Source organism: Armigeres subalbatus, chromosome 1 (genome assembly GCF_024139115.2).
Source record: "Armigeres subalbatus isolate Guangzhou_Male chromosome 1, GZ_Asu_2, whole genome shotgun sequence".
NCBI lineage: Eukaryota > Metazoa > Arthropoda > Insecta > Diptera > Culicidae > Armigeres > Armigeres subalbatus.
In genome coordinates this window covers 295,096,250-295,119,648 of record NC_085139.1, presented here as the reverse complement: position 1 = coordinate 295,119,648, position 23,399 = coordinate 295,096,250, and the positions used below count along the sequence as shown (strand labels likewise).

The window sequence follows — 23,399 nt, the reverse complement described above, 5'->3', positions numbered from 1 at the left end:
GTTCGGTAACAAATTGACGACGTGTTCAGTAATTTCAACACCGTGAATGGCAGTTAAATAACAGGACGTCGGTAAAAGTTTAACAATATCATCGGTAAAACGTTATTAGTATTACTGATCGATCGGTAAAGAGATGTTTTTTTTGGGTTTTAAAATTGAAAAAAGAAAATAATATTACAAAAGGAAAATAAGAATTGCACAGAATATAATAAATAGTTGTTTAAATATAAGCGTCTTGGTGAAAACAACGCAAACATTAAATTACAATTTCATTTTCCTTTCACATCCACTACAGTTATCGGTGGTTATAGTAAGCCAAATGGGAAATTGCGATCTTTTATTTCTGTGCAATATTTAAGAATTTTAGATTTGCTGTTTCTCACAAAATGCTGGAAAACATTACTTTATATGTATATTTATTATTATTATATGTATATTATTATGGATGGACCTTCCACAATGTCCATAGATTATTTTTTTCGAAAAAATTAAAAATGTGTAACCTCAAGCAAAATCACATTTGAACTATACCGTGTCCCATTGGAAAATGCAAATGGCGACTAGGTTTGTCATCGAGTTGCAGTTGTTAGCAGTTGCATTCGGTAATTTTGCAAGCATATTTGACGGGGTGTTCGGTAAGATTTTATTTTTTAGTATTTTTTACCGTACAGCCGAACAAAAAATAATTGCCGAATCTGTAGTTTTATTCGTGGTCCTCGGTACTTTTATTTCAAATAACTGAGTTATCGGTAGAAAATATCAATTTTGATATTTGATACACTGATATCTCGGGTCTGTTCAAATATTACGTAACGCAATAGGGGGTGGGGGGTTGTTTTATTTTTGTTACGATTTGTTACGCGAAATTTAGGGGGTGGGAGTCCTTCGAGAAATTGTTACGCGTAACAATGAGAAAAAATATTTAAATTTTTCAAAAAATAGTTGTTGTCTTTAAAATAGCATAAAATACACAAAAAATAATAATTTATTGTATCGTGGTTCAAATTCTACCAAAAACAAGATTTTTTCAAAAAAAAATGTATTTGTTACGCGTTACGCATGGGGGTGGGGGTAATTCTAAATGTTGTTACAGATTGTTACGAGGGGGTGGGGGGTTCTTAAAAACAACGTTTTTCGCGTTACGTAATATTTGAACAGACCCCTCAGTAAAATCAAAATTTACTGAGCTAGATCTGTAAAAATAGTTACCGAACAACAAAACCCTGGTTAAGTGTGTAACTAAAATATCTTTTTGAAAGACATCTAACGCAGGTTTTCTCAACAGCAGGAACTTTTCACGAAAATCTATTTGGTCCCAGTTATGTAGGAAGGTGTCCGCTACTACGCCTACCGAATATTGTTTCTATTAAGTTGCTTATTTTTGAGATATTAAACCTTAGACACTATTCGCCATATTGATTTCTAAAAGTTAACTCCTAGTGTGCCGCTGTAAGCATGCTCAAAGTAGGCGATTCATTACAAAAAAAGGTTTTTTTTGTATCAGTGTAGCAGTTATTCCGCTTGAAACAAAGATAAAATGGGTTTGCTTTGTTTACCACCCGCTACCACCCACCTCAACGACTTCAACCTGATCAATGCAGTTAGGGCTGTTTATTCCGTTTATTCTCTTCGGTTCTATTTGTCAAACTTTTTAAGTTGTGTTCCAAAAAAGTTATTTTTAATTATATAACATAATTATACAATAAACTCAATAATAGCTTGTTTGAACAGTGTTTCAAAAAAATAGAATCCGCTGAAGCCATAGCATTTTGAAGAATCAAGTTGCATTCCAGTTATTCCAGTTCCGCTCATTGCCGCACCGCAGTGTTCACCGTGGTTCACCTTTCACTTTCCGTCAGAGGAAGAAAAAAACAAGTTACACACCCACAAAACTGTTCTACGTGATATTGAGGAGACTGCTGTTGACGTGGTAAAGTGGCAAAATTTATCAGTCCCGAAGAGATTCGCATTCGAATTCAGCTGCTTGAGATAGCTACGCGTGTGTTCACATTTGCGGTGAGTTATTTATATACCTAACTTTTCATATTATTCAATCGTGAGCACTGTGTTTCCTGAGACCAAAGTCTGTGATCAAAATAATATAAAATAGGGTATCGACTGATTTTCCCAGCAGAATATTGCGCTTCGGCACACCCCTCTAAAACCATTCTTAGGTTTGATTTCAACACGTGAATTGAGCGTCTAAGCTTATTATTTCTCTACCAGAAATTGCAACTCAAGCATAAAATCTGAAGTCTTGCAGAGATTCACCCGAAAAATTAAGCATCATAGCTCCAAATAATTCTCTGGGAAGATCAATTTAAGAGGTTATTGATACGTAGGAACCAAAAATGTATGTAGATTGAAGGGACTAAGGAAACCATCGACATGGGGAGAGATATCGAGATAATAGAACATCGAGATGTAGACAGTCGAATGTAGCTTTATGGAAAAATCTGCAGATTGGGCAGATAATTCTTTTTATCAGAAACATGATCAAATTTAATAATTATATGTCTTATACTTTTATGACCTATACGATTCTCTTCGCCCACATGCCCGCTGTGTTTTCCCTCTCAAATTTGATAGAATAATAAAAAAAATTAGTTTTACCATTATAAAAATTTATTGATTTTTTTAAATTTTCCATCACCTTCATTATCGGAAGACCAAGAGTAATCGTAGTAGTCATCGCGACCATCAGACGTGTTTTCATGACGCCCGATTTTTTCGCATTCCAAAAATAATTCAAATCCGCCAAAATATTTTTTTTTTGATTTTACGCTGAAACAAAATGAGCGAATAAACTAAAAATCAAGCAAAATCTCCAAATTTCAGCGACTTTCAAAAGTTAGATCAAGTTCTGAGAGCAAATATCAAACCTTACCATATTGGAAAACTGGCCAAAGCTTCGCAATGCTATGCTTCGTCTAAGAAACGCTTCAAAAATGAACCAGTATTTAATCCTCATGGAACCTTGGAAGATGATCACGACAAATAAGTTTGAAGAATCTAATTTATTATTTTATCAAAATTCAAATGAAAAAAGCATCAATAAAATATGAATCGTTGGCTGCAAGTCTGCCGATACGTGGATCAAGCAAGAGATCGAGTACTCAAGCTCAAAACGAACGACATACTTTCGGTCGGCCTCTTTTGTACCACTCCTAAACATAACACTGGGAAACGATGCTGAAAAGTGTATCCGGAAATTACATCAAAAACCCGACTTAATCCACCTACAGTGAACGCAACCCTTCTTACACTTTTGAATGGTTGTGTGTGCCCAGTTCATATTACAATTTCTATGCATATGACCTTCAATTGAGTATAAAATAACTGATATCATCATGCTTTTATCGATTTCAAAATAAAAAAGGGATATTTCTGGAAATTTACCAATTTTTGAAAAATACAAAAAGACTGCAGATTTGATTTGCCGCCTTAAATGGCAATATTACAGCTTCTGTTTAAGCCCAAAAGAGTTCAAATCGGGTCATAGACGGCTGAGATATTGGTGTGACAATTCTTCATTAGTAGTCTGAAAATATGTCTCATATTCGTATTTCACAGATATCTCTGAAACCGAATTTCCAATTGCAGAAAAAAATGAATGGGTCCAATGACAAAAACATAGCTTTCGTTTAAAGATAAAATCGCACAAATCGGTCCAAGGACGACTGAGATCTTGATGGGACATATTTTACCAATGTGTGAAGTTGATAGGTCTAATGCTTTATGTTCGTATTTCAGAGATATCTCCGGAACCCAATGTCTAATTGCAAAAACAAAATACAATGGGTTCAATGGCAAAGTCATAGCTTTCGTTTAAAGATAAAATCATGCAAATTGGTTTACAGACGGCTGAGATATTTATGTGACATTATTTTGTTAGTTTTCTGAAAATACACTTCATGTTCGTATTTCTCACATATCTCTGGAACCAAATGTCCGATTGCAAAAAAAATGAACTCGTACAATGACAAAGTCATAGCTTTCGTTTAGTGTTAAAATCGTGCAAATCGGTCCACGGACGGCTGAGATCTTGATGTGAGATTTTTGTAACGCACACACATACGCACACACACACACACACACACATACATACATGTGCTCAGTTCGTCGAGCTGAGTTGATTGGTATATACGACTTGGGTCTCCGAGTCTCGGATAAAAAGTCGGTTTTTCAAGCGATCTTTATACCCTTCTTAGGGTGTAAGAAGGGTAAAAACCCTCAAAAAGTACCTGGATAGTGGCGATAGTGAACAGGATACTGAACATAGAAAATAGAGATGTTGTTTGATAAGTTTCAGGAGTCTATATCGGCCTGGTAGTCTCTTTATTGACTATATGTCATTGAAGATTCACAAAGGTACGCATGCAGAAATAGTGAGGTGAGTTTGAACTGGTAGAACGATAGTAGCTCTGGAAGTTCTGGAAATACAGGTGAGTATTACTTTATTCTTAACATTATTTTTGATGGCGGAAATTTTAACTTGTTTCGTGATGGACTACCCGTATTATCTTCTCATCGCGGTCCACGGTCACGTACACGTTTTTAAGATTATGAGATCCAAACACACAGAATCCTTAAATACTATTTTATTGAACCCATGCACAATACACAGTTACAATACTATTTTGTTGTTTTGTTGATCTGCAAACTTTTGTAGTTGAAATAAACCAAGTTGCGCTTCACAGCAAGTTGTTGGTGCACAATCTTAGCAATTTTGTTTGGGTGAGTCAGCTTAAGCTTTACTTAAGCATATACTTTTATTCTTATTTAAGAAGGTATTGGTGGTGATTTATTACACACAAAGGTTAAGGGTGGGGGGAAGATAATGAGATTTTACCTAATCATTAAGCTCCTTTTTTATGATATTCATATTATTATTGTCAAAAATTATCATCCTGGTCCACAGAACAAAACAAACTCATCATCTCCGAATTGACGATGCTAAGCCTTTTCTTGCAAGAATTTTGGGGAGTCTATGTTAATCTTTTTTGTATTTATCATATTCCTTCCAGTCTTGAATAATAGCCCATCTAAATTTTAAATTCAGTAGGACTGTTCGCCTAATTGTATAGATTGTGTCGGTATTTACAATGACCATACAATTTTCTCTCTCTACAATTCTATTTATCAAGGGTTTATGCTTTGCTATGCTATTTGTTAAGTATTGGATTTATTTCCGAAAATTGTCAAATAATGTTTCTATCCTCCAATTTTTTTGTGAAAAATCGGTAGTGAATGAAAACTTGTGGGTTTTTATTTGAGATTCTCCAAAAGCAAAAATCTGGCTCCAGAGAAAAAGCCAATTATTGTTTCTAATGGGAATTATTGTTGGATTTCCACAAACTGAATCATTACACAATGTTCGGTTGTTTATAATGTACCTGCATTTGAATAGTGCGAACTAACGTTACGTCACAAAATTTATTGATTTGTATATATTTTAAAATCACTGTTAAGCTTGAATTTTCATTTACTTATAGAGAACGTTATTTCGTATGGTGGAATTTCACCAAGGAGTAAATCAAAAATGCTAGAATCAAGATGAAGATGCACTGGATTTTTTGCTAGGATGGATAAAACATAACTGCGGCAGCGATAGCGACAGCCTCAAAATTAACAGCTACCGGTACTTACTCAACTACGAACACCACGAGAATCTCCAAATCAGCCAAGTTGGAATTGCGGCCAGACTGGATCTGTTTTGATAGTGGATAAACTCAACTGGTGAGCACGTTCCAATTCTTTCCTTTCTTTTTGAATTGCTTTATAAATTTAGAAATTTGAAAATGGAACACTAAATACGTACAGGGCATCGTTTGCTGCTATTGCCGCGAATATTGTGGGAGTCCCAGGTATTCGGTTCACGCTTTAGTTAGCAACGGTGGCTCTTCTCGACCTTCTATTCCCTGAGTAGTTAGTGCGAATAAGGGCGTCCTTGTGAAGTTTTGCTGTACCTGTTATGAACAACTAGTACATCCCGTACCCTATACACTTCCTGAAGAAACCTTTTTTGCTTCAGGAGTGAATCCTTTTTTTAGTACTAGTCTTCGTAACAATAAGGGCACCATCACGGAGCATGAGATATGATCAAATTATTCGTAGTACTACTTGACCAACACCCCCAGCTGGGTGAGGGGTAGAGGATGACACACACACACACACACCTTCATTATCGGAAGACCAACATCTAATATCTGAGGAAATTAATATTTGTTCCGGCCAAAGCTAAAATACTATTTTAGTATTTTCAATGGTAAAACATTTTTGATCGCAAATGTGTGTCTCTGGATGCACTGTGCACATCGCTTCTATCTGAGTATCAGTGCGCAAAGTCCAAGACCTAATTGAAGCAAAGTAAGTAACTAATCAGTAATTTCGTATTTACAGAACGAACATCATCATCATGATGCGACTGCTGCAGACGAAAACAATCCCGGTTGTGGGCAGTCCTATGCTGCGGAGAATGCTCACCGCGGTCAGCAATCCTAACCTTCCGGCTTTACCCCTGCCGAAGCTGGCCGACACCATGAATAAACTGCTCGTCACTATCGAACCACACGTCACCAAGGATGGCTATCAGCGCAGCAAGTCGGCGGTCGAGAAGTTCCTGGCCCCCGGAGGGGACGGTGCCAAGCTGCAGAAGCTGCTGGAGGAGCATGCTTCTCGCAAAAAGAACTGGCTTTCGGACTGGTGGTTGCAATCAGCTTATCTGCAGTATCGCGACCCTGTGATTATCTACTCAAGCCCGGGACTGGTGTTCCCCAAGTTGAAGTATGTCAAGGTAGAAGACCAGTTGAAGACTGCCGCCAGGATAACGTTCGGGGCCTTGCTGTACAAAAGGATGATCGACCGGGGTCAAATGCGGCCCGAAATGATGGGAAAGGCTCCATTGGACATGCAACAGTACAATAAGATCTTCGGAACGTGCAGAGTACCTGGATTGCCTGCGGATTCACTGCAGTTCCACCCGGATTCGACGCACATCGTAGTTGCGTCAAACAATCAGTTCTTCAAGGTTGAGGTGGGAAATTCCGACAACATTTTCGGTGAGGATAAAATACTGACAATGCTCCGCCAATGCTACGACATGTCGCGTCAAAAAGCCGAACCGATTGGGATGCTGTCTGCTCTACCTAGAGACAGTTGGCACGAAGCCTACGAAGTGTTAATCGCCGATCCAACCAACAAGGAAACAATCAAAACTATTCAAAGTTCATTATTTGTATTGTCGTTAGACTACACTATCGGAAACCCCTCGGGGGATGACGCCGTAGATGCTTGCCATATGTTGATTCACGGAGGGGGATCAAACGCCAACTCCGGCAATCGCTGGTACGATAAAACCCTCCAACTTGTGGTTGGTCCGAATGGCGTCAACGGTCTCACCTATGAACATTCTCCCGCAGAAGGACAACCAATTGCGGTACTGACAGACTTCATCATCAATCATATCGCTAAGGGCGATCAAGATGGATCGGTTCGTGAGGCCCCAGTCCCTTCAAAGCTCGCTTTCAACCTGTCTCCAAAAGCACACGAACTTCTTCAGAAAGCCTCCGCAAGCCACGACAAGCTGATCAAGGACTTAGATATGAACTACCTACACTATACCGGATATGGCAAGAACTTCATCAAAACCCAGAAGATGAGTCCGGACAGTTTCATCCAAATGGCAATCCAGTATGCTTTCTACAAGCTCCATCGTACCCCCGGTGCCCACTACGAGTCCGCCCAGACTCGACTGTACGAAGGTGGTCGAACGGAAACCATTCGATCCTGTTCGAACGAATCCATTGCGTTCGCCCAAACCATGCTGGAACCGTTCCGCAGCAATCGGGAGAAAGCGTCGAAGCTCAAATCCGCTGTCGACTCACACAAGCAGTACGCTTCGAAGGCGGTTCAAGGTTTTGGTGTTGATCGCCACCTGCTCGGTCTGAAACTGATTGCCAAGGAAAATAACATACCGCTGCCGGAGCTGTTCAAGGATGAGGGTCTGCTGGCCAGTCAGCACATGCGTTTGTCGACCAGTCAAGTGGCCTCCCGATACGATGCCTTCATGTGCTACGGTCCATTGACCGGTGATGGGTACGGCTGCTGCTACAATCCCAAGGACAACGACATGTGGTTCGGCATTTCCTCGTGGAAATCCAATCCGATTACGGATTCGACGGCATTCCGGAACTGTCTGCAGCAGGCCCTGGACGAGATGTTTCAGGTGCTGAGTGCGTCCAGTGTACCGAGTAGCAAGCTGTAGGGGGAGTTATTGCGGATTGTTATGTGTGGAATATGTTGACTGATTATAGGTATTGAAAAATTATATTCTGAGGTATTTTATAAATCGGTGACGGTTGTACTTTTTAAGTTTGTTCAAAGTCATTTTTGTGTAGAGACATTCCTTTACCGAGCAGATACCGTTACCGCTTTACCGTATCTCAGCAACTTAAACATCACTTGTACTGAGATCATGGCAAAAATCATGTTTCTGAAACTCAGCGGTGCCCAGCTCGGGAAAATAAACAAAAAATGCTAAAATCTCGGTGAAAAAAAAAAAAATTTGCGGCATTCAGCAGTTGGACTTCTGTTGATCTGGTATGTAGCAGTAAGAGCGGGTTCGCACCACATATTCTTGGGCATTCTTGAGTCAATGAGCTTACTCCGAATATTCTCGACCAGCGAATAAGCAACTGTCGGTTGGATTTGAATTCCCTTCTCCTTGTAAAATTGACGTTGATCAATAACTCTCTTCCTTGATCTACAGTCAGCTTACTTATTTTCGAAGTGACTATAATAATCATCTATAAAGGACGCGAAATATCGAGATCCTTCCCAGTCTGAGGGGTCTATCGGTCAACACACGTCTGAATACCCTCTTTAACGTATGTATCACAAAAGCCGATGTTGTTTAGTTTACCATCGACGATACCAGTAACCATTTCATGCTTGACTAGCTGGTCCATTACTTGCTGACTTGCGTGCCCAAAGCGACGATGCCAAAGCGAATCTCTGTCGTACACATATTGATGAAAGGTACAACGCGATCGGCCACCAACTAAAATTTGTAAAGATTACATGTTAGGCGTGCTTCTGCTATTACTCGATTTTCATGTTTCAGAATAGCTGTGACTCCTCCATTTTGATTCGTAAATAGCAACTCGATCCTCGACCACATTCTTCATTTCAAAATGCACTTCAGCCTTAGTACCGCCTCGGATTTCTCCCTTATATTGACCAACCAACGAAACATCATTCTTCGCAACGTCTACTATGAACGGCTTATCCATGGTTCTCAAGCTTTACAAATAATCTTTGCCGTCACTAAGTGATCAGTGCATCCGGAATCCACAAAAAAATTTAGCTTCTTGGACTTCCTCATTGTTGCGGTTTGGTTTACCATAAACAAGACCATCTTCGCTTTGCATGCTGTGTTTGCTTCACCTTGCACTTTCTTGGATTTCTGACGACAATCGCGCTTCATATGTCCAACTTTGCCGCACCGGTGGAATTTACCAGTGAACTTCTTAGGGATCTTATCAATATTTTTTCCTATGCCACATACGAAGGCCGCAGCTCTTTCTTCGATTGGATCTACAAAACGATCAGACCGCTTCATCTCTTCAGCTAGCAATCTTTGCTTTACTTTTTCCAAAATTAGCTCATCTTCGTTCATGTTTTCCAATGCTGTTACCAGCGGATCAAAACTATCCGGTAATGTAAGGAATAGCTGCGCCATCAGACCACTCTCCTGAGGGTTTGCAGCTATACTGTTGTCAGTGGTCGAACCAGTTCATCAAAAACTTGGAAATGACTTCGCATCGTCGAACCTTCTCGCATTCTGAGTCCTACTAAATGCTTCCTTAAAACGGTCTATGACTTGCGACTGACTTCTTGGCATCTTGGTATCTTCGATCGCTTTCCACATCGCCTTAGTTTGCTTTTCTCGAACGATCTTCAGGCGTTCACCCGCAATGAAACTCAGTAGGATAGACTCCGCCTTGCGATCTATCTTGAGGAACTTTTTTCGCTCAGGATCCGCAGCAGGGACATCTTCCGATATTTCTACGGATTCTACGGATTCTACGGAGCGATTCCGATATTTCTACGGCCTCTGTTCGGTCGGGAAAAAATCGAGTTCGGTGGACACAATGTGGACTGTATAACTTCGAGACTTCTGAGCACGGTTCTTTGCGGGCGGACAACTCGTTAATTTAGCGGTCGGAATAATTAGAAATCACGGTCGAAATTGAATTTAATAAACTATTTTATTCTCAGCGCATTGAAAAACACTAAACTTGGGGCGCATCGCGATGTTGCTTCGTCGGTAGTCGGACTGAGAGTGATGCATAAAATGGAGGCAAACACGATTCAAATTTTTCTTCGCCTTCCGTTTCTAAATTTACTCTTTCGTGCTTCTCGCTTCCTGTTGAAACCGTTGAAACGCATATACATAGCGCTTGATTCAACTGTAGCGTACACGGTAAAGTAATTCCGTACGGAACATCCTGCCCCAGGTTGAAGCGTCGCGGTTCAAAAAATTATTGATGATCAGTTTGGCCTTGGTTTTCTTCAATTGGCAAAACAGATAACTTCGCAATGGATCGGGAGAAAGTTTTGCCTTCGTTGAAAACGTCTACAACACGGACCAAACTGTCGGGACCAGGATAGACTTTGGTGATACGACCGAGCTTCCAGTACAGTGGAGGTCGGTTTTTGTCCTGCAGAAACACAATCATCCCAGGTCGAACGTTCGATGCGGTGTTCCAGTTTTTCTTCCTCGGTTGCAGGCTGCACAAGTAATCGCGAGACCAAGCCCTCCAGAATTGTTCTCGAAGTAGCTGCAGATGTTGCCAGCGGCTTAGCCGGCTGATCTTGATGTCCTCATAGGTTGGTTCGGGTAAGGCAGTCATTGAGTGACCAATCAAAAAGTGTGCTGGAGAAATCACTTCTGGATCAGCTGGGTCTCCGGATATAGCGAAAAGTGGTCTCGAGTTGAGAACGGCCTCAATTTCGCACAATATTGTTACCATTTCTTCGAAATTTACCGTTTTATTTCCTATCACTCGTTTCAGGTGTGTCTTGGTACTCTTTACGGCAGCCTCCCACAGGCCACCGAACTCGGGAGAGTCTGGCGGAATGAAATGCCACTCAATTTCAAAAAGTGGCAAAATCTTGCTATCTTGTCTACGTGGTTCCGGAACATCTCGAATACATGGTGAAGCTCATTCTTGGCACCATGAAAATTTGTCGTATTATCAGAATGAATTTGCGAAACAACTCCTCTACGGCTCACGAAGCGTTGCAAGGCGGCGAGAAATGCGTCGGTTGTCAGATCGGACACCAACTCCAAGTGTACGTCTTTCGTTGCCATACAAACGAAAACCGCGATGTAAGCTTTGACCACCGTTGGACGATGTGTTCCTTGCTTCACAAGCATCGGTCCAGCATAGTCCACACCAGTAATGCTGAAGACGGGGGATGGTGTCACTCGTTGTTTTGGAAGATCGCCCATGAGCTGAGAAATGCCTGTTGGATTCGATCGAAAGCATTTCACGCATGACCTAGTCACCTGTCGAATGGTTGATCGAGCGCGTAGCAACCAAAACTGCTGTCTGATTGCAGAAAGAAGCCCAGCCGGTCCAACGTGCAAAAGTTCGTGATGCATTTCTCGGATCAGGCGATGTGTGACTGGACTTGCGTTCGGAAGAATCAGCTGGTGCTTTGATTCGTCGGATAAGTTGGAATGCTTGAGTCGTCCACCGACCCTTAGCACACCATCATCGGTGTAGATCGGATTGAGATTTCCGATGCGTTTGCAAAGCGTTTTAGTTTTCACTTGCTGGATTTCATCGCGTAGTTCGATGTGCTGATCATCGTCTACCGTCAAAGTTCCTGCACGATTAGATGTCTTCTGGTGATGCGCTCCTTTTTAGGCTTGCGCGCGTTGTCCGAGAATCGCATTACCCATGCGATTATTCGTTGAAGCCGTCGGAAAGAACTGCAGGTTCCAAATATTTCCAGCTGCTCTTCGATGAGTGCCGGCATTGCTGCTACATTGGCCTTCAGTTCCGGTAGATCCTCGTCGAGAACATCATACACCACCTCAAGACTAGTAACCGGTGGGTTGATATACTTACCACCAGTCCAGAACAGTTCGCTAATCATTCCCATGTTGATGCTGAGGGCTGGCAGCACCTTGCAGATCAGACGAACGAGTAACAACGATGCGCACAATTCCTTGCGTGGAATCGTAAGTGCTCGGAGTGGTGCCACCTTCGATTTGCTGATTAGCAGTCTGGATTTGACGGTTCCATCATCCATTAGGCTTTGGATGTAAACGCAGGCTCCGCATGCCGCATTAGATGCATCATTCCGGAATACGTGCAAGTAGCTCGGGTGAATTAGAGCACCACTTGTGAATGAATCGACTGCTTTGAGCGTACTTACAGCGGCGAAAAGTTCCTAATTTTGAGAAAACCAGCGTTAGATGTCTTTCGCCATACAAATAATTCATTGTAGCTGGTGTTGTGCTTCGATAGCATCGTCGATCGTAGCAGTCCCTGATAAGACGCTGTCAACATAACAGTCAGACTTGATGATATTTGCTGCTACCGGGAATGTCGCTTCTTCTTCGTTGGCTAGCTGCACCAGGCATCGAGTGGCTTGGAAAGGCGCTGAAGCAGTACCGTAAGTGACGGTCAGTAGCTCCAGAATTTTCAGCAGATCGTTCGGATTCTCCCTCCAATATATACGCTGCTTGTGTGTGTCATCGGGGTGCACATTAATCTGACGGTACATCTTGGTAATGTCCGCCGAGAAAACAACTGGTGTAGTCGAAAGCGAAGCATGATGGAGACGATGTCGCTTTGAACTACTGAACCTATCAGCAGCACATCGTTGAGCGACAGATTCGTTGGAGAAGATTTAACGCTTGCGTCGAAAACAACTCGACATTTTGACGACGAGCTTCCAGGACGAAGTACCGCGTGATGTGGCAAATAATATGGCTTGATGTTCGTATCGTCGTCGACCACATTTACCTCTCGGCAATGACCAAGTTGCAGATACTCTCCGATGAAGTCCACATATTGCGCTTTCAGTTCGGGGTTGCGCTGTAGTCGATTTTCTAGCATGAAAAAGCATCGCATTGCTAGAATTCGGCAGCTGTCCATCTGATTGGCGTTTTCTTTGAGCGGCAATCGAACCACAAATCGTCCACTGTCTCGGAAGTGTGTTGATGTAAAATGGTCTTCACATCGTTGTTCTTCGGTCGAAGTAGTGGCAGCATTCGGAACTTCTTCAATTTCCCAGAATTGGCGAATCATTTGTTCGACAGAATCGAGAGATACAACATGGGAATACTGGATCGCTTCTTCTTTTCGAGTTGGCCGGTAAGCATTAGTTACTAGCCATCCTAGGTGCGAGTTTCGTAGCTCGGGAAGATCGTCATCGAGTGTGATCGTGTCACCCCAGGGGTGACATTGCGCATCTCGAATCGAATCACTCGATTCGTACGTTTTTGCATTCGTTTCGAAAAAATTGCGGCATTATGTATTTCGTTCGACTAGATTCAGTCGCAGTACAAGATTTCGAATGGTGCTGTACTAGCTCAATCGAGTATGTTCTGTCAAACGAAATGTAAACAGAGAGAATAATGTCGTTCGAACTAGGTTCGACCCAGCAATAACCGAAAACGACATAAGAGTAATTTCATCTGCGTGTAGCATGTTGCCTGTTGGAAAGGCATTCTTCATGGAATGAATTGGCAGTTAATTTATAAACAAGCAAATCGTGCTCAATGACTATAAAAGCAATATTATTTATTGAGCAGTTGAAACCGATTAAAACATTATGCCGATACGACATGTTTTATAAATTGAGATATAGTTACGACACAAATTATAAGTTTTATTATTCTATTCGGCAACTCGGTCGTACGAAAACCATTTTGTTTTTGTTAAATGTCTTGGCTGTGCATGGCTTTGGTAAAGCATTTGTTTAGTTTGATTGCTCTAATTGTAATCAAGTGTCGGTCTTCCACCGTCATTATTCGTCAGAATACACGCGACCGCATGCGGAGAGCAGTCAAACTCATCAAATGCTTTAGCATTTATTATATTTATTCGAGTTTATGCCACAGATCCAATTTTGAGCTAAATAATTTAAAGCTAAAAAAGGATTCGATAATAAATTACTTTGATGTTTCCATGTGTTTTAGTTAGATGCACTTGGGTCATCTCTTGCGCGTTTTTTTTATGGCGGACGGTACGTGGAGGAGGCGAATGAACCACGAGTTGCATGAGCTGCTGGAAGAATCATCCATCGTTCACACCGCGAAAATCGAACGACTGCGGTGGGCCGGGCACGTAGCCAGAATGTCGGACAGTAACCCGGTGAAAATGGTTCTCGACAATGATCCGCAGGGCACAAGAAGGCGAGGTGCGCAGCGGCAAGGTGGATCGATCAGGTGGAAGATGACTTGCGGACCCTCCGTAGACTGCGTGGTTGGCGACGTGCAGCCATGGACCGAGCCGAATATAGAAGACTCTTATATACCGCACAGGCAACTTCGGCCTTAGTCTGAATAAATAAATAATGTTCACTTGCTTGGGTGCCTACGTCACAAAGAAAAAAAACTGGAACCGAAAAGCAAACCTGCTGTAATGGTCGGCTATGTGCCGAACGCCTACCGCTTGTGGAACAAAAAGCAACAGTTGTTGCTGGCCAGAGATGTCAGGTTCGATGAAAATCGATTTCCGTTTGCTACCGAGATCCGCGATGGAACTCCTTTGATGGTTATTCGGTGCAAGTACGATTATTAAGACGTGGAAAACGGGCGGCCTCCAGAGCAATCCGTTCAACCCAATGAACGGTTTTTGCTGTAGCTACTCACCGAAGGAGGCACGTTAACCAACTCGATGGCCATACCTGAAGAATTTAGGCACCACCGAATCTCGTTTGCAAGCAGGAACGATCACTAAACGGACTGAAGCAAAGCCACCGATGTTGGAACAATAAGCAGAACTACCTTCTACTGGATTTCAGCTTAACCCGTTCAGTGCACGACTACTGTCTATATATGTACCCGGATCGACGGTCGAGGGGGTGTACATTATCATCTACGTAGACTAATTTGCAGTTTGGGGCAGCAGGGACAGCAGGGATAGCATGGACCATGTCCAAGGGCTTGACGACCCCTCCCCAGCTGTCTGTGAGTCAGGGAGAACTGCCTAGGGCGTGGTGGGATTTAGCAGTGGGCTCTGCTAAAATCCCTCCCAAAAAACCACAAGTGCCCGTAATCAGACTCTATCAAAGCGACTGTGTGCCGCTTCAAAAGCACAAGCCCAGGGAGTGCCAATTGGCTGGGGAGTGTCCCTACTTCGGTAGGGTAGCGCGTGAGCTGCTTCGGCAGGGAGTGAGTGATCTGTTTGTGCTGAGGCAGGAGTGTCATAGCGCGTCGCCGCTATTGTCACCTCGAAGCGCAGCAGAAGTCTGAGTATGGACTGCACATGCTGAGGTAGGAGTGTCGTAGCGTAGTATCGTTGATTCGTCCCTACATACCGCTATCGACACCTCGAGGCATGGCAGTGGAGTGTTAGAGTGAGTTGGGGAGTGTCCCTACTTCGGTAGGGTAGCGCGTGAGCTGCTTCGGCAGGGAGTGAGTGATCTGGTTGTGCTGAGGCAGGAGTGTCATAGCGTGTCGCCGCTATTGTCACCTCGAAACGCAGCAGAAGTCTGAGAATGGACTGCACATGCTGAGGTAGGAGTCGAGGTAGCTATCGACACCTCGAGGCATGGCAGTGGAGTGTTAGAGTGAGCACCCGAAAAAGGGTCACATGGAGCGAATGGTCTTTGGAGAAGCTGCTTCGGCGGCAGGGTAGCAGTGGGTTGTACCCACACACCTACAGTTGTGCACATGTGGTGCATGGGGAGTGTCCCTGCTTCGGCAGGGTAGCGTGTGGTCTGCTTCGGCAGTGGTGTGATTGATCTGCTCGTGCTGAGGCAGGAATGTCGTAGCGTAATATCTGTAGGCCCAGGCAGTTACCGCTATTGACACCTCGAGGCATGGCAGCGGAGCGCCCGGGAGAGCATCCAAGTAAGACTCAAATGGAGTGGAATGGTGTGCGAGCACCCAAGTCAGTCTCGCATGGGACGGGTGCCTGTGTGAGCGATAATGAGCGAGTACGTTTAGTACTGCCATCCCCCAGAAGTAGTACTGGGAGGTACTTCCTGGGGGAAACGATGGTGGAGCCCAAGGGAGTTTAGTCGGTATTACCGGTATGGTCGAGTCCGACACTCCAGTACACTTCCGTGTGGTAGTTTGGCAACTACAATGCACGTGTACTGGGTTAGTGTGTAAATGCATTCTCCCTTGAAAAAAAAAAAAAAAAAAAAAACGAAAAAAAAAGACTAATTTGCAGATCGCTGGGCGATCGGCTGGACCTGGTAGCAGAAATCAAGTGTGCTTTCTCTAAGAAGCTCCAGATGACGAATTGCGACGTCGTAAAGCACTTCATTGGAGTTCAAATCCGGTATGATTGCCCTGCCGGATGCATGTCCCTGATGCAAGAAGCTGCTGTGAACCGTGTAACCAGAAAGAAATTCGGAATGCAAGATTGCAACCACAGCAAGACCCCAAAGGAGAAGGGCTGTTTTCTGTCAGTCCAAGGTGAGAAGCCCGTGGTCCGTTACGTAAATGGAACGAGAAAACTGCAGCTTGTATACCGTGCACGCACCATACTTTGCGCAGTTAAGGAAATTCAAAATTTAATCAACTCGTACAACTTACAGAAAGTAGCTATCCGCCTGAAATAGTTTTCATGCTGTAGTATTATTATCATATTATTGTTTGAGAAATAAATTTGGTACAAAAATATAAAATAAATAGTAAATTGAACTTCAAAGCAGACCCCTTATTATATGCCTAACTTTGCGCACAGAACTTGGAAAATTTCTAACACGAAGCAAGCGTCTATCATACAATTTTTCATCAAAATTTTATTTTTTCAACTAATACTACTATTACAAATGATGTTCATTTCATTTGTAGGCATATAGCAGCATATTTGAGAAAATGAGGACGCTTGGCTTTATTTTGTTATGATTTGACATACTTAGTATTTACAATGTTATGGAAACTCATATGTGAATATGTACGTTATGTGGAAGATATTGATTTGAAAATGTATTGAGGTAACCACTTTCCCTTCGATGGGACTCGAACCCATGACCTACAGTACGCTAGACTGGTGCTTTAACCAACTAAGCTACGAAGGACCTCCGCCTACTGAACGAGCTCGAGATTCCAAATTGGACGCATAGTCAAATCGCAATCCATTTATCAAGCCAATACTTCCACATGTGTATTGTACACGTCCACATTAGAGGAGCGTGAGTATTTAGAATGTCTGGCTATACATTCTTCATCAGCATACTGATCAAGTGAGGTTGTAAGCATTTGCCAGTCGGTCGTCAAGCTCAGACGACCGCATTGCGTAGGCAACTCAGGTTCAGTTCAATCAAAGTTAATTGCCTATTTCGCCATTGGACAGAAACTCATATGTGAATATCATGTAAGATATTGATTTGAAAATGTATTGGGTAACCACTTTCTTCGATGGGACTCGAACCCATGACTACAGTACGCTAGACTGGTGCTTTAACCAACTAAGAAGGACCTCCGTCGGCCTTCGCAACCTACTGAACGAGCTCGAGATTCCCAAATTGGACGCATAGTCAAATCACCGCAATCCATTTATCAAGCCAATACTTCCACATGTACACGTCCACATTAGAGGAGCGTGAGTATTTAGAATGTCTGGCGGCTATACACATTCTTCATCAGCAACGGTACTGATCAAGTGAGGTTGTGTAAGCATTTGCCAGTCGGTCGTCAAGCTCAGACCCGACCGCATTGCGTAGGCAAGAGCACGCAACTCAGGTTCTATATCTTCCACATAACGTACATATTCACATATGAGTTTCCATAACATTGTAAATTAACGTCCAAGTCGGGTGGTTTAATCCCCGGAAATAGGCAATTAACTTTGATTGAACTGAACCTGAGTTGCGTGCTCTTGCCTACGCAATGCGGTCGGGTCTGAGCTTGACGACCGACTGGCAAATGCTTACACAACCTCACTTGATCAGTACCGTTGCTGATGAAGAATGTGTATAGCCGCCAGACATTCTAAATACTCACGCTCCTCTAATGTGGACGTGTACAATACACATGTGGAAGTATTGGCTTGATAAATGGATTGCGAGTGATTTGACTATGCGTCCAATTTGGGAATCTCGAGCTCGTTCAGTAGCTGCTAGGTTGCGAAGGCCGACGGAGGTCCTTCGTAGCTTAGTTGGTTAAAGCACCAGTCTAGCGTACTGTAGGGTCATGGGTTCGAGTCCCATCGAAGGGAAAGTGGTTACCTCCAATACATTTTTCAAATCAATATCTTCCACATAACGTACATATTCACATATGAGTTTCCATAACATTGTAAATTAACGTCCAAGTCGGGTGGTTTAATCCCCGGAAATAGGCAATTAACTTTGATTGAACTGATACTTGGTATGTTTTCACGTCTGTTGGTGTATGTACAGCCTCATTTATGTACATTGAACACAGCTAACAAAAGTGGTTTTTGGCGCAAACCCTTCTCCGATGAGGTATATCATAAATGTTGAAAATATCTAAAAAATACGAATTGTGCGCAAAATTAGGTACACTATATTGAAAAATGGTTCCTAACATTGCGCATAATATATTTTAACGAAAAGTATAAGTATCAAACCAAATTCTCATTAGATGGCTTCAACAATATTATAATTATTGGATCTATGTGTAATCAGTTGTCACCGAACGTAAAACATTACAAAAAATACAGTTTTTCGGGTAGACCGTCACTTGTCTTTTGTGCTAAGAACACGCCATTTTGGTCATTTTCACTGTTTTCAGTACATATTTCAACTATTAAAATGAAAAATGTGTCGTTTAACTGCGGCAAAATGCATGCACTGTTATAATAACATGTATATTGTGCTGATAAGTTGAAATTATATTTTAAAATTCAATTTAAACGCATTCTATAACAAAAGTAACCGCGAAATGCGCAAAGTTAGGAGCTGCGCAATGTTAGGTGCGTACACGGTAAAACCGGGCACGCAGACGTCGACTGGGCATAGAATGTTGAGGATAGAAACTTCGTTGGCGGCTACGTCTTCAAGGTCAAGGTCAACACCGTGTCCTGGGTCAGCCGTTGCATTGTCATTATGTGAGGCAGAGGCCGCTGCCTCCAAAGGGATCCTCGAGAACCTAGGTACTTCGTACTTCGTTCAAGATTTTCGAAGATAACCGTTGATGTCTTTCGATGGCCACAAACACATAGATGTGAAACATCATTTATTACGCGACAATGTGGCTACTTCAAATCAAAGCGATCAGCACATCAAACCAGATAGCGGACACGTTCACCAAGCCTTTGGAACCTAGACGTTTTCGTGAGCTTAGGGCCCTCTTAGGATTTATCGCTTCAGGGGGTGTTGGAGTGAACCGACTGTAGTGACATGAGCTACTCGGTAATATAACCGAACCCCTTGAGGGGTTCTCAGCATAGAGTATACTGTGTTAAATGTCTAAGGATGTTCTGAGTAAATAAAGTTAGTTGATTTCTGACACTGAACTAAAACAGTCGTTTTTATAATGTTGTTGAAAAGTCGGTTATTACACCGACAACGAAGTGTACGAATGATCTTCTCGGAGAATTCAGGTTTCCTTAGCAATCTAAGTTTTTTTTTAACACAAACAAGCTTGCAAAAATTTTCATTCCTGTTCAAACTCACTCCACTTCAGCTAAATGAATTATCTTTTCGCTGTTAGGTTCTGCTGTATCGCTTAATTCCAACCATCAAGAGTGCGAATGTCAGTACAACGAATAGCGAAAACAATATTCAACTGAGAACCGATTACCGAATAGACGCCGGCGCCATCGTTGAAGGCCACGAACACGCTGCTTGCATGCAGTGGAATAGAGCTTAGGGACACTTAACGTTCAAGAAAACTGGAGGAACATCGCCCAAGAACGATGATAATGGAGCTCTACAATACCCCCAGTTGAGTTAGGTAGTATCGTCTCGTAAGGAAATATTTCACAATCCAATATGCCTGAACATGAAACTCGCCATACTTAACACAAAAAATAGACAAAATAGTTTATTTCACATCCTGCAGTAAGGTTTTTTAAAACGTCACAATAGATACATCAATTGTAATGTAACGCCCTGTCATTCCGAACGAACCGAGCACAATACCGAATGAAAGGGAAAACCCGACGTATTCTCAAAAGTGGTTCCTATATATCTATGGCGTACTTTATGCAGTCTTTGTATTCGTTAGTTTGTGTCTTACTTAGGTGCTTTGACTTAACCAACAGGACCTGCCAATGAGTCAGCCAAAAAATACATCAGGGCCAACTAGAAATCACTTCTTTTCGGCACTGTACCTAAGAACCCTGCGCCTTCATCTCTACCATTATGTCTTTGTGAAACGTTTGAGCTTTCACTCGTTTGATGTATTTTCTTTTACAATTAATATGTATGTATGTAGGTAAATTAGTTAAAAACTAGTATTTTTTTGTTAAATATTTGTTTTTTTTGTATGATATAACATATAGACTTTTTTTCACAGTAAGACAACAATATAACAAAATCATTAAATGTAATAACTAATCCTAGAAATATGTTCGCTAATATATACTCCTGGGCTCATTTCGGTTTTCTATTGTTTATTCCCTGAATAGGGTGCTGCCTTCCACTATAATGTGGAAGGCTGTACTCTGTAACAGATATTCCTCAGGTTCTCTATCTCTCTAAGAAACTGTGTCCCACGAAAAGTTCAACAAGTTGCACAACATCTACTACTAGTTTTGTTCAGGTTATCTCTGTGTGCTGCTGGAGTGTACTTGATAGTTTGATGCCTTCTTTCTATTGTTCTTATCACACTGTTTCCCAGTTTTTAGTATGTATTGAACTACATAAGTAAATATGTGTTTGTCTAATTGTGTTTTTCCCTAAATTCTGAATGGCAGTCTGTGTAGTATGGGTAATGTTTTCGCTTCAACTGGTTTCACACGTTCAAAGCTAACATTTCTATCAGGCCTGGTTAGACGAATGATTTCTAACATATTATTCTCGAAAAACATCAGTCAATCAAATACTTGTAATAAACATTTATAAGGCTTTCTGGACACTAGGATAAGGCTTTTTTTCCTATCAACCTGCTGACTTCTTCATATAATACGTATCCGCTTTTGATGAGAGATGAAATCTTGTAAAATCCAGATAGAAGAAAAGTATATGATGTTCAAAATGTTTAACAATCGGTGCTATGTATGACTTTATTAGGCAAGCTAAAAGCTTGACATCGACTAGAAAGTATAATGCTTAGGCTACTGACATAATTTAGATGAACAATGAGTTACACTAAACTTCTAAACAATGTCAAAATCAATGATAGCTGCATTGCGCTGTGCAATCAGATGTTGTTGCATTTTTCGAACGAGCATTTTATAAAATCGAACATGGACTTTGCTTAAAATCTGAATCAATACAGACAGGGCATACAGTTTTTCTTTTCGAATTTCTTTTTCATACAAGCAATTGTCAAGATCAAAAATACTTCTCCGGTTTGTAGCCTTAAAGTTTAGTTCAGGACATGACGGCTAAGAATAAAAAACGTATTTTATTATAGCGAATGTGCAGTAAACATTAACGCTTAAGGCAATTATGCCAGCATAAAAAATGAGGAATAGAATAGTAAAACAAAAGGATACCTGTTTCGAGGGCAAAAATGAATCAATCAATGCTCTCACAACTCACATCATCGTTAGAGTTGCCTTTGGCTGACAAACAAAACGCTACACAACGAAGTATTTATAGTATTGATGTATAATACCGGATCATAACAAGATAATAGTACCGATTGATAAAACAGTTTTTTAATGTGCAATTTATCGAAGAAACACTGAGAGAAATAGTATCCTGAATATTGACAGAATTACAATACATACTTTTAGTATATAAAAATTTCGTTTAACGTTATTTAGTACCGTGATCATCTACGTTTTTGTTCTATTTTCATATAAATTGTTTTGCCTAAGAATGTTGATTCAACAAATATATATCTTGATCTTCGTGTGCAAAATATTGCACAGAATTTACGAAAGTTTTGAAAATTTTCCTCCTTTTTCCTAAACGACTTAAAATGTTTCGACATTCGATTTCCAAAAGTATTGTGGATCGCTCCGATTTTCATCCTTAAAAACCTACCCAAACTCGTTTTACTTACCAACTTCGATGCCTCCCACCGGTGGTTGAAAGCCGTTTCTCACCAGGAAGTAGCCATCCGTTAGATGTCGGAAATAGCCTTCCCCCCATAGGCAGGAGCGTACACGGTGAGTAGCGGGTGTGGCGCGCACAGTCGCTGGATGACGATAAACGGGAAGCCTAGTAGTCTCGCCGACTGACTGGTGGCAGCAAGGGGCGAAATGCTGATCTTCTGGCAAATCGCCTTTGGTTAGTGCCGTCACCGTTAGCGACCGGTCGTCGTCCGTCCACGCCTACCACAACGTGTTGTTTAAGGAAGGTCCCACGTCGACTAGACTGTTGTGAAAAAAAGAAGATAAATCGTTTGCCTGTTAGTGCCATGCCGGAAGCGATATGAATTGTAGCAAATGATACTATTAATATAAATAAAGTGAAATATTAAGTTAGGCGATAAAAGCACAATTGCAGTAATCTGCATTTACTGTTGAGAACAACCTTATGACGGCTGATGAAGACAAATGGCAACCATACCAGAAAAAGCAGGGCTGTCCACCACGAACAAATCAGGCTTATTTAATGGGTATTAATATTGAGATATCGAGGCCATAACCCAAGACTCAATTCAGGACGATAAGATTCTTCCGCAGGAGTGATGGAAGTTGTCGTGTATCCCATCTAAAAAAAGGCGACAAGCTGGCTTGTAGCAACTAACGCGCAATCACAATGCTGAACTCGCCTTCAATGTTGTGGGAACTGGATACGGGACCAACCAAAAACAAACGCGGGTTTGGGAAAATACAACTTATTTATTCTCAATCGAATTCACGTGTGTTTTGTTGTCGCTCTACTTTTGCACTGACGTTTCTCCTCCAGAGCAGGCGTTTCATGGTGGTGTTAGGGCAGCACAGAATTGCGCCGCCACAGATGCCCCCCCCCGTTACACTGGTGACCAGATGGTGTAACTACGGTGCGATGGTTGTCTTCAAGATGGTCCGAAATGTTGCTGTCACATAGGAACGCTGGCATAATGCGGTCTATCGAAATGGTTTGCCTTTTCCCTAATATAGAAACAT

At 41.8% G+C, this 23,399-nt stretch overlaps 4 protein-coding genes across 9 annotated transcripts in view; 1 reads left to right on the top strand and 3 right to left on the bottom strand.

The window, feature by feature from the left end:
• Nucleotides 1–1,562: 1,562 nt before the first annotated feature.
• On the top strand, nucleotides 1,563–22,788 carry LOC134207751 (carnitine O-acetyltransferase-like). Of its 2 annotated transcripts, XM_062683619.1 has the most exons (3): nucleotides 1,563–2,016; nucleotides 6,403–8,315; nucleotides 19,883–22,788. In XM_062683619.1, the coding sequence occupies exon 2, from the start codon at nucleotides 6,419–6,421 to the stop codon at nucleotides 8,264–8,266; it is 1,848 nt and encodes a 615-aa protein (XP_062539603.1). In that variant the 5' UTR covers nucleotides 1,563–2,016; nucleotides 6,403–6,418; the 3' UTR covers nucleotides 8,267–8,315; nucleotides 19,883–22,788. The 2 variants fall into 2 exon arrangements, with proteins under 2 accessions (XP_062539603.1, XP_062539602.1); XM_062683618.1 differs by lacking the exon at nucleotides 19,883–22,788 and having other exon boundaries at nucleotides 6,403–8,373.
• LOC134207468 (uncharacterized) lies at nucleotides 11,096–12,327 on the bottom strand. The gene is made up of 2 exons (XM_062683183.1): nucleotides 11,971–12,327; nucleotides 11,096–11,914 (listed from the first exon to the last, which is right to left on the bottom strand). The coding sequence occupies exons 1-2, from the start codon at nucleotides 12,325–12,327 to the stop codon at nucleotides 11,096–11,098; spliced, it is 1,176 nt and encodes a 391-aa protein (XP_062539167.1).
• LOC134207467 (uncharacterized) lies at nucleotides 12,517–13,331 on the bottom strand. Its single transcript, XM_062683181.1, has 2 exons — nucleotides 12,887–13,331; nucleotides 12,517–12,830 (listed from the first exon to the last, which is right to left on the bottom strand). The coding sequence occupies exons 1-2, from the start codon at nucleotides 13,329–13,331 to the stop codon at nucleotides 12,517–12,519; spliced, it is 759 nt and encodes a 252-aa protein (XP_062539165.1).
• LOC134207749 (nuclear factor of activated T-cells 5) overlaps nucleotides 20,190–23,399 on the bottom strand; it is a 263,107-nt gene continuing 259,897 nt past the window's right edge. For all 5 annotated transcript variants that reach the window (XM_062683613.1, XM_062683615.1, XM_062683612.1 and 2 more), the window contains one exon: nucleotides 20,190–22,662. In XM_062683613.1, coding sequence (XP_062539597.1) covers nucleotides 22,658–22,662 — 5 coding nt within the window. In that variant the 3' untranslated portion in view covers nucleotides 20,190–22,657. The remainder of the gene's footprint in view (nucleotides 22,663–23,399) is intronic.